Source organism: Plectropomus leopardus, chromosome 20 (assembly GCF_008729295.1).
Source record: "Plectropomus leopardus isolate mb chromosome 20, YSFRI_Pleo_2.0, whole genome shotgun sequence".
NCBI classification, from domain to species: domain Eukaryota; kingdom Metazoa; phylum Chordata; class Actinopteri; order Perciformes; family Serranidae; genus Plectropomus; species Plectropomus leopardus.
In genome coordinates, this window is record NC_056482.1 from 721071 (window position 1) to 732380 (window position 11310).

The 11310-nt window shown below is 38.7% G+C and overlaps 1 protein-coding gene across 2 annotated transcripts; it reads left to right on the top strand.

Moving 5' to 3' along the window:
- Positions 1-1946: 1946 nt before the first annotated feature.
- On the top strand, positions 1947-7473 carry macir (macrophage immunometabolism regulator). 2 transcript variants are annotated; one of them, XM_042509727.1, is made up of 2 exons: positions 1947-2014; positions 5884-7473. In XM_042509727.1, the coding sequence occupies exon 2, from the start codon at positions 5891-5893 to the stop codon at positions 6542-6544; it is 654 nt and encodes a 217-aa protein (XP_042365661.1). In that variant the 5' UTR covers positions 1947-2014; positions 5884-5890; the 3' UTR covers positions 6545-7473. The 2 variants fall into 2 exon arrangements, with proteins under 2 accessions (XP_042365661.1, XP_042365662.1); XM_042509728.1 differs by having other exon boundaries at positions 1988-2014; positions 5888-7473.
- The last annotated feature ends 3837 nt before the right edge of the window (positions 7474-11310 follow it).

Genomic DNA, 11310 nt, shown 5'->3' on the forward strand with positions numbered 1-11310 from the left:
TGTCCATGTAATTGCACTCGGAGTGTGGAAAAACAATTAATCGCTGAATCTCTATTGTTAATCTTGATAAATCACACTTTTTAATCGCATGTTTTCAATTCCATTATTATTATTAATTCCCTAATATTAGTATTACAAAACAGTTATGAACTCCATATTGATAAGGTAAAGCAATTCTTTCCAGGTTGTCTTGAATCAAATGACAGAAACAAACTGCATGGGACTAACATAAAGTGGGCATATCTGTAAAGGGGAGGCTCATAATAAAACCCATTTTCATTCAGATATCTAGAAGTCAAAGGTCAAAGGACCCCTGTGAAATGGCCATGCAGCCAAAACTTTGCCTAATTTTGGAGCATTATTTACTGAGAAGCTAGCATGACATGGTTGGTCTTCTAGTTTAACGTGACACCTTTATCATTGCTCTCTTTAAAACTCAGCCTGGTAAAACCTACTAAAGAGGGGAATGTTGACTGGTGATTAACGCAATCTTTAAAATTGATGGGGTTAATTACGGCCCTTAATCGCATCATGATTAAGGCTGACGGCCCTAATCCACTCTATTCTAAAAAACTTGTTTTTGTAACTGAAGGTGTGGAACCCGGAAGAGCAGTTAAGACTTCACTGCTGATGGACAGAGAGGACCCTTGACTTTGAAATCAATAATTTGAAAACAAATAGGTTGTGGGTGATAATAATAATAATGATAATAATAATAATAATAGTAATAATAATAATAATAATAAGTAGATATATTCAATCTATTACAGCAGGAATTAAGCATTCAAGCAATGTCAATTCCTACCCATCTCATTCACCATCAGTGGGTACCATGTAGTTGTGTAAATGTTACTACTTCAACCCTTATGGTTATTGATGGAGGATATTGTCAAAGCTTCACAAACTGCTAGTTATGGCAGTAAGTTTAGCTGCTGTAACACCACATATAGACATTACATACTAACATTTATTAATCATTCAGAAAAGGTGACCTTATTAAGGACTGCAGTGCACAGGTAGGCCAGGGAGGTCCTGGAGGAACATGATTTCATTTAATTAAATTTAATTTGATTTATTTTGAACATGTAAAAAAGGAAATAGAGTAATGATTAAACAAACAAGCAGACAGACAAAAAAGAATCATATTTAAAGACAATGAAAAAGCAAGAGAAATGGTAAACATATGATGACTTGGTTTACTGAGAGGAAGTACAAACGTGTCCCGCCCCTGCTCCATAAGTCACTGATTTATAATTAACCAGCTTCCTTATTAATTTAAACCTAAACTCTAATTAATTAAAAAATATATGCATACACCCACATACAAAAATCAAATATCTACAATTATACATAGTTATTTACAGGGAAAAAGAGGAATATAAACCAGCAAAAGCCAATATTAAGTAAGCAAATAATTGAGTAATCCCTGTAAATCGCTTGAAATTCCACAAGATCTGAAAATGTTAAAATGTTAATAGTGTTAACTGATGAGTGTGATCCAGAAAAAGGAAAGCCACAGCGCCACAAGTGCTCATGCGCACAAAATCGTGACATTTTTACCCCCAGAAATTTAACTTGAATGTAAACATTTTTAATTTCTATCATAATTTAGTTATGTATTTCATGATTTTGACGGACTATCTCATTGTGACTGTTTGTTGATGACATTTTTGTCTTTCATTATGATAATCATAATTCATCTTTTTTTTCTTTTACGCATGGAAATAGGCTTCCATCAGCAGGAATACGTGACAGATAAAACGATCTACGACTTGAGGAAATCGCAGCCTATTTATGACCAGAGAACAATACTGTAAGGAATGTGTGATTGCCTTGTTTTTTCTGAAAACTAGACCGGAAGTGTTCCTGGTGCTGCTGTTGACGGAACAGAGGCGTGAGAGCGCAGCGGACACACACTCACACTCATACTCACTCACACACACACACACACACACACACACAGAGAGAGAGAGAGAAGGGAAGGTTGAACATCGGATCCTCCTCTGCCAAACAGGTTTGAATTTGATTTTATTTTTTATCGAGCTTGTTTCGTCGCAGGTCATAAAACGTAGAGATATTTGATGTAGATCAAACAGGGAGGATGAGTTTAGCGTCGTTCATCCACTGAAACAGACGACAGCGAAATGCACTTGATCCTGTCAATCAGCTCCGATCAGAGTCCGTGTTTCAGTGATCAATGCGTGTAAAGATGAGTAGTCCGCTATGAAAATGTGGTGTGTTAGAGGCTGCGGTGTGTCCTGGAGACACTGAGACACTGAGCTAACGCGCAGCAGCGGACAGACAGGATGAAGCAGCCGGCCTGTCGTCTGCTGCAACAGCCATCTTTTACTCAACACTGTTATCTCTCTCACAGCCTTTAAGAAAGCGACTGTACATGTTAGCAGCCTCACCACGCCTATGATGGCTCTGCGTGTGAAGTGTGTGTGATTGCTGAGCTGTGATGAGAGCGGTAATGCTGCACAGAAAGGGCTGTCTGTCACTGGTGCCTCTTTTCCACTGAGTCAGAGAGCCGCGCCATGGCGTCCACTGCCTCCCTCTGGCATGTGTGCCGCTCCATTCAGGCCTCTGTGGAGACCAGGATTTCACTGTAAACGTGAAAGCTGGTTAATGGTTTTATAACATGGCATCAAAACAAGAAATCAACCCACTACTTAGTTAACATTCACAAAACCAAATGATTTGTCCATTATTTGATTTAGTTTGTGGTGCTCACAGCATTCCCTGCTGAAAAAGACAGCTTGACCAGTTTACCATGGCTAAACTGGTTGACTGGCTTGTTTGAAGAGCTTTAGGTACGTTTTGCATATTTTTTGACAGCTTGTGATGGTCAATAGCTGGTTTATTCATTGAAGTTCCTGTAAAATTAACGTCCTTAAGTGTGTTGATATATCAGTGGCATGAGGGGGGTATGAAAAGCAAAGACCATAAATCAGTTCAGTCTGCTGTCATGGGGTATGCATAAAGAAAAATGTGCGCAGCTTGACAGGCTGGTCACACTAGCATGTCTGGCTATTGGCCCACCCAGCTATGCTTAAAAAACAGCAAAAACTGGCTCAGGACCACCTAAGACCACATTTGACAAACTAAAACTAACTAAAACCACCTACCAGTATAAGCTGTTTTTTAGCTGTTTTTTTTTTTTTAGAAGGACAGAAAATGACATTTAAATTCTACAATAGCCTAATGCATCTTACATAAATACTGTCCATTACTCATAGTCCACTGAATATGGAGTTATAGGAATATAAAGGAAAATGTTGACAGTGCTATCTGTCAGAATAACCATGGATGTATTAAGAAGATCTGGATACAGCACAGAGACAGGGTTTGGTTCATTTCTATGAGAGCTGCTCAGTAGCGCACGAGGCAAAAAAACAACAAAAAACCCTACATTTCCACTGTATGCAAGTACCTGGGTCTTAAACATGACTGGCCCCATGAGGCTTGCACACAAGCGGGTCACTTACGCCGACTGAGTGACTGACTTCCAGTTAAGCACATCACTAGCTTGAATGGCAGTTTACAAAATTTAATCATGCAGCGCTTTTAGACTTTCCAAATGTTGTTTAAAACAAGTAGATCAAGTGAGAACCTGGGTTCATTTTAGGGATGTACAATCTTGGATTTTTTTTTTGCCAGTCCCTTAAGACGATATATAAACAACTCATTTAGCCGATGAGCAATACGGATATCGATATATCCACTTTATTTCCCCAGCAAATTTTAGTGACCATCAAGTCTCTGCAGTCGTGGAATTAACATCATATTATGCATTCGCTTATTGTGATGGCCGACCAGCAGATGGAGACATGAAATACAATGCTTTTCAGTGTTTTTACTATTCATTCATACTGCAAAATAAGAAAAAGCAAGTTGGCTGATTTCAATTAATTTTAAAGCCAATTTTGGCCGATACCGATGACGCACCGATATTATTGTGGATAGTTGATTTCAAGCACTATAATAGTGGATGTAAGATAGGCATGGGCGGTATCATTATGCTATACCAGGGTATTTAGAAATCCCAACAGCGTGATTTTTAACACTGTCAGAAATATGGACCCTCGTCTTTGTATTAACTTTATACTAGAGGCTGTATTGAGGATGTTTTGCATGCAGTGCGCATCACATTACCTGGAGGTTACACTCGGGCCACACTGCATGCGTGAGCAGTGTGTTCACACTGGCAGCGTTTGTTGCTGTGATGCTGCTGCAGAGCTGCCTACTGTTATAACTACTGTATTTCTACAATTAAAAGCATATATTCTACTCATTTATGAAGCCGTGTAGCTCCTGCATCATAAGCCAAACAGTCCTGCAAATGTTTCAAAATAAAATGCTTTGTGTCAAAAACTGAAGGGATTCTGTCCACAGAAACACTGTCAGATAGATTTTATTTTGAAACAGAAACAGAAAAGGCTGATTAAAACAGATATATTTGTATTTCCTCACATCTGTGACAGATAAAGACATTGAAACTATAGTAGCCTAAGGTGTATGGTTGTCCTTCACTGTTTAATAAGGGAAATAGGTTTAAGAATATTACTTTTTGTTGACATCTCGTGACTGGATTTTATTGAGTAGACTGCAGGACAGATTGTAGAATGTAGCAAACTTGCCAGTTGGCAGTGTTGGGTGGTTGTTAGCGCCGCACATTGATATCGTCATATACTGTATACCACGGTGAAATTCCAGGAAGGTATAAAGGTATAGAAAATAGATATCGCCCAAGACTAATGAGATGGCAATTTGATCTCTACCCAAAATTATGTGATAACCAGTTATTTTCACAATAATTTGGGAAAGTGAGCCAAAGAAGTCGAGGCATCTTGGAGGTTTCTTAGTGTTTCTTTTCCTCCTCTGTATTCATGAAAAGCCTCAGCAGTATCCTGCGCCCTAAGCTTTACCTTCACCGCCCAGCAGCAGCTTTGAGCCTATATTCCTGATGGGTCAGGTGAGGTTTTATAATTAATGTTCGGGTCAGATCTGGTATTAATGTAGGAAAAATTGCAGTTAACAAATCACTCAGTGCAAATTAGATCTGTGCATCAGAGAGAGAGCACTATAAGAATAGATTAGATTGACTCCTCTTGTTATGAATTGCATAATAATTATAAACAAATTTGTTCACTGATTTTATTAACAGCCAGTTAATCAATTGGCCTTTTTTGGCATGTTTGCAGTGACCACAATCATTGGTGAACTGGTTCGTAACCATGAATATATAGTAATAAACAGGAGCACAAGAAAGACATTACTATACATTAAAGTAGATTTATATTATTGATTATTCTGCATTTTCTTTCTCAATAATGTTGATTGTTTTGTCTATAAAAGGTTTTAAATGTAAAGTCATTACAATTTCTCAAAGCCAGATTCAGCAGAATCATTTACTGTTGATTGATTAATCAGGTCAGCAGTTAATACATTTTATACACATTTCTTGAGGAAATTATGCAACTTTCCTCCCTAATTCCTCTGACTGATTACACCTATTTATCTGTATGCCTGTATTTTTTATTCTTCATACAAACTTTATATCTTTCAGATTTGATGATTTGTTACCTGTGCTTAATCATTTATGTGATCCTTTGTTCACATTCACTTTGTCAATTAGAATTTTTTAACATTTTGATGATGTTTATAGACAATTCTTAAAACAATGCATTGTATCATTCTATATCAACTCAACGTTTTTAGAACCAGAACTTGCTAGCTGGGTTGGTTCCACCTCTGTTAATTCATATTCAAATAGTCATTTTATGGGGGAAGTACTTCGATGATGTTTAGTGTTTGTGCTTTGTGTAACTGGTGTATTGCTCCTAGTAACTCAACTGATGTTTTTTCTCGCCCTTTCCTCAGCCAGGATATGTCTGTAAGGATGGAAATGGATATCAGTGGAGTATCAAGGCCACACGTCTCCATCCATCCTGCAGCTGAAATCAAAGCCACGTTGAAACCAGAGGCAGAGAGACCTCGCTGTGCCAGCACCCCATGTTCACCCATCAGAGGTACTGTCGCAGGATACCAGATCCTCCACATGGACTCTAACTATCTGGTGGGCTTCACCACTGGAGAGGAGCTGCTCAAGCTGGCCCACAAGTGGTCAGAGGGCACTCCGGAGAAGGGCTCTGTATCAGAAGCCGTGCCCAGCCCCATCCAGAGCCCGGTCCCGAAGTCTGTGGACCTGGGCATCCACCGCTCTTCACGAATCTGCAAAGGCAAAAGTCGCTACTACCAACCCTACGACATTCCTACTGCCAACGGGCGGAGACGGAGGCGCATGCCCAGCTCCAGTGACACCTTTCTCAGGTCCCTGGCTCACGCGGAGCCTGGGAGGAGTCTGCATGCTCCGCTCCCCCTCTGTCTGCTGAAAGGGAAGAGGGCCCAGTCCAAGTCTCTGGACTACCTTAATCTGGACAAAATAAGCATCAAAGAGTCGTCGGACACTGAGGTGTTACAGTACCAACTGCAGCACCTCACCCTGCGAGGGGAGCGCATGTTTACCAGGAACAAGACATGAGAGCACAGTGGAAGGCCCTTTTCAGGCGTCTTTCACCCTTTTGGGGATTTAGGTGCTATTTCCAGCTTGGTTTCTTTCTACTCAGATTACACACTGTTCTAAAAGAGGGCAGTCTGATAATCTCGTTATATTATTAACTGGGGGTTTTACCTTGTACTGTACACATAACGTTGTGAAGAAAATCCTCCAAACACTCCTCACATTGTACTGAGGTTGTGGAGGTTAAAAATGTGAATTATATAAACTTAGCAATAACTGGTGAACCTATTTATTGACAGTGTTGTGTGTTTGTACTGGTCAGAGACACACTGATGTATCAGTTTACAGCTGATGAAGCACATATCCATACTGTATTGGCTTTAAAATGCACTGTCGCTATCAGTCCAGCAAGAGTTTTACTGCTTACCTGTGAGGAGTCGTGTTAGTGGAAGTTTTGTGATTTATTTCCAGATGATGACATACAATTGTCAAATTAGCAAGATAACACTTTGATTATGTTGCTAATCTATTGATTTATTGCTGTCAGTCAGTATCCTTGTGTTTTTTAACCTCTTATTTACCAGATGGATGTATGAATAAAAAACCTTAGCGATACTCACTCTTCTCTTTAATAATAGGTTAACATCTGTTTATTAAATCGTAATACAATACTCACAATAACACATATACATTTCAAGAGTTATTGGTTGGTGGAATCATTCCTGTAAAGTGATCCCTTCCCATTTATGTTTTCAGGTTGTCCGTCCACGGATGCACGTATGTCCTATTCTTGTGAAGGAAATATCTCAAGAACACTTTGAGGGAATTCAGTTTTTTTTTTACAAATGTTTAATTAAACTTAAGGATGAAATGCTTAGGGTTTGTGGTAAAAGGTCATGGCTACTGATACCATCCAGCCATCTCATTCTCATGAACACAATGTCTCACAAAGGCCTAAAGGGAATTTCTTAAAATTTGGTACAAACATCCACTTAGACTTAACAATGAACTGATGAGATTTTGGTGGTCAAAGGTCACTGTGACCTTCCAGCTGTCTCATTTTCAAGAATGCGATATCTCAATAAGTCCTTGAGGAAATGTCATCAAATTTGGCACAAATGTTCACTTAAAGTAAAGAAAAATTTATTGTAGTATGGTGGTCAAAGATCAAGAATTAAGTGACCTTGCATATATCTCATTCTTTTAAACATATTGTCAAGAACACCTTCAGAGAATTTCTTACAATTTGGCACAAATATCCACTTAGACTTTACAATGAACTGATTAGATTTTGGTGATCAAAGGTCACTGTGACCTTCCAGCTGTCTGTATTTTCGAGAATGCAATATCTCAAGAAGTCCTTGAAGCAATGCCTTCAGATTTGGCGCAAACGTTCACTTAGAATTAAGAAAAGCTAATTGGAGTTTGGTGGTCAAAGATCAAGAACACTTTGGCCTTGCATCTGTCTTATTCTTGTGAACATGATATCTCAAGAATCTTTCAGGAAATGTCTTTAAATTTGACACAAAGGTCAACTTAGACTTAACAATGAACTAATTAGATGTTGGTGATCAAAGGTCACTGCGATCTTCTATCTCATTCTACAATGCTATATCTCATGAGGGCCTTGAGGGACTTTTCTCAAATTTGGCACAAATGTCCACTTGGACTCAAGAATGAACTGACTAGAATGTGAAAAAAACTGATGTCAATCCAGGTGTTAAATGCTTAAAATACGTTTCACAATTTGAATTGCAGGAGTGACAGCACCCCAGCGCCATTAATGGTCACTCGTCACTTGTCACTGCCCAAAACAATCCCTTACAAACGTAACTACACTACAAAAGCTGATGAGAGAATCCATTTCACAATTTACCATTTTGGCTACAGGGCCACTGATTTTGCTTTCTGTAAGTTAGTTGCACTGGGGGATCACTTAGCAGGCTATGAGGACAGGACCTCTTTCAATGTACATATGATGCCACATGTGTATTGTATTAAGATTTGACTTGAGAAAAATCTCGTTACCAAACAGTCAATCCCTCAAGTTTGAAAGATGGCTGTTGTATTTGGATCCGTCTTAGAGAATGGCAACTTCAGTCATTGTTGGCAACAGAAGTGACCAGTTGACAACATCAGTGGAAAAGTTATCCTGCAGAATCATCCACTACAGATGGAGATTTTTTATTCAGAACTCAGATAGATAGAAGAATATGAATGGAGTGACACTCAAGTCTTTTTTTTTTTTTGTTGGTTATTGGTGACAAATGTGGTTGGGAATATGTTGCCTTTAGAAACCCATGCTGGTGCATCTTTAGTTTTGTACATTGGTTATCGGCACACAGTGGTATATTTGAGGTGCGTCATTTTAAAGCGTGTGTATGTTCCCCTTACAGCTGGTGATGGATGTGTTTCCAATGCTTCTATTGCAGAGTTTTCTGCGGCTGATTGCACTGTTGGATATCTACGACAGACTGTCTCTGAAAACGTCAGTGCACCGTGATATCGTCACCACCATGGAATCAATTAGGCGTTCACAGTAAACACTGCAATATTGTACATAACTAAGCCATGTGAACTCTTACAGTCTTACTGTGGAGAAATGTGTACATCCCTTGAGGTTTTGTTCATTTGTTGTACTTCTTGAGAGGATATTATGATTTCTTTGTGTGTTTTCTATTCGCAAATGCCACAGAAAACTATTATAGTACGTGCAACGTATAAATCTTCTGTGCAGAATTTTATGTTATAATGCCATCTTTCAAATTGTTCTGTTGTAGAAAATGAACTAATCTGAGTAAATGGGTGCAGTCTGTGTGCTACTTGGTTTCAGTTATCTCAGTGGTCCTGTGTCAGATCCATATGGGAGGTGTCAGCGTGCATTATGGTCTGCCACAGTGTTTTTATACCACCTGAGAGGACTACAGTCCGAAATGTTCACTACACATGGGGGCTTTAAGTAGAAATACATTTCAGATAAAACTAGTGTTTACATTTTTAATTTAGAATTATACATTTCTTTTATAACTTGTCTAAAACACACATAAATGTGAGATTTAATGATTTTAGTTAAGTGAATATTATGATGCATACACATCATGTGAATTTTCTCATTATCTAAAAGAGAGTTCTGTAAATGGCCCAACCCCACTGCAGTGTGAGAACAACAGGAGGAGCATGACAGACCGCAGGCAGGTTTCCATTAATGATTTGAGCAAAACTTTCCACTGAGTGATGTTCTTCGACTTCTCCTCTGGCATTAATATTCCAAGAAGCATGGTGATGGATGTTCATCTCATTAGCAGCTTTATTTTTATTGCAGCCACTACACTAGCTGTCAGGTCTGTACATATCGTACAGCCAGAAGGGATGTTTGGTTTCATGCTGGTCTGGTGTTTGCTTGCTGTCTGTATGTGGCAGTTTTTTTCTACACCTAACCATCACTGCCCTTTGCCTACTCCTAACCATCCGTCACAGCAAATGCTTTTTTTGTTGACATCCCCATGTTGGTTGTCATGGTAGCAGCATCCCGAAATGACAACAACAGACGCATAGGGATATCTAGAGGGATACCTGGAGCATATTCACACCAAAGTCCACGCAAAGTGACTATACAGTATGTGACGACTTGGGATGAGAACGTGTTGAGGCATTTTAATCCCCTTTGCGTATGCGCATTGTTGAAATGCTGGAAAGTAAAATGGAAACGGACTATGTGAATTAATCATGGCATACAAAGCATGTAACGTCCACTGTAGAGATCCAAAATTGCAGTAGACAAAAACATCAGATATGTGTTGTGTGGTACAGAGACTGTTACCTTTTTTTAAATTTTTACATGTAAATTTTCATCACATTTTCAGCATTGTTTTCATTTGTTTAAGGCTGGACTGGAGCTCATTTAATATCTCATTTTCTTGTGCTATATTCTGCAATGCTTTAATGGTGCCCCAGTGGAGAATAACCACCACTAACTTATTATTTTGATGCAGCCAAATATTTGCAGAACATCAGTGGATTGAAATACATCATTTTATATTTTGTTAAACTTATTTCTTGGAAATTTGGTTAAAATTTGCACGAAATCTGGATAGGCAACAGTCAAAGTGTCATTCTACAGTTTGGGCAGCAATTCCAATGTGGCCCTTGTATACATGTTAGTTACTTTGCTCACGTTTTGGTTAACAGATAGATTCATGAAAGTGAGAATATAATTTTTATTTGTGTAACAGCATCATGGCTGCATCTGTCCTTTAGTGCTGTTGTGTTGCTAATTGCTGTGAAGGCTGCTGTTGTTAATGATGTTAGTAAGCAGCATCTGTGTCATGTTACTAAAGATGATAAACATATTACAGAAAAGTGGTTTGCCATCACTTTTCTTGTGCTGCACGTTTTTCTTGTGCTGCACGTTTTTCACAAGTAAACCTTTGATCCCTAATGTAAATCTTACACAGCTACTAATGTCAATAAAATCTATAGTGACTAAAATACTGACCCTACTGCCAGGCAAAGCAGAAAATCATTTAAAAAAAAACATTCAAATGATTTTTTTTTTCTTTTCTGAGATTTAGAAGCGTTTGATTTGGAACTCAAGGGGTGTACACTTCCACCATATGCTGTATGTAAAGTCACTCTTATGCACTTCTATTGATTCCTTAAGCCAAACTGAAATGTACACTTGATGTTAACCAATGACTGTTAGACCATTAAAGCTTATTTCAAACAGATTTCTGTGAAGATCAGAAGGAAGCGTACAGTGTCTGTTTCTGCCTGACGGGAGGTATCAT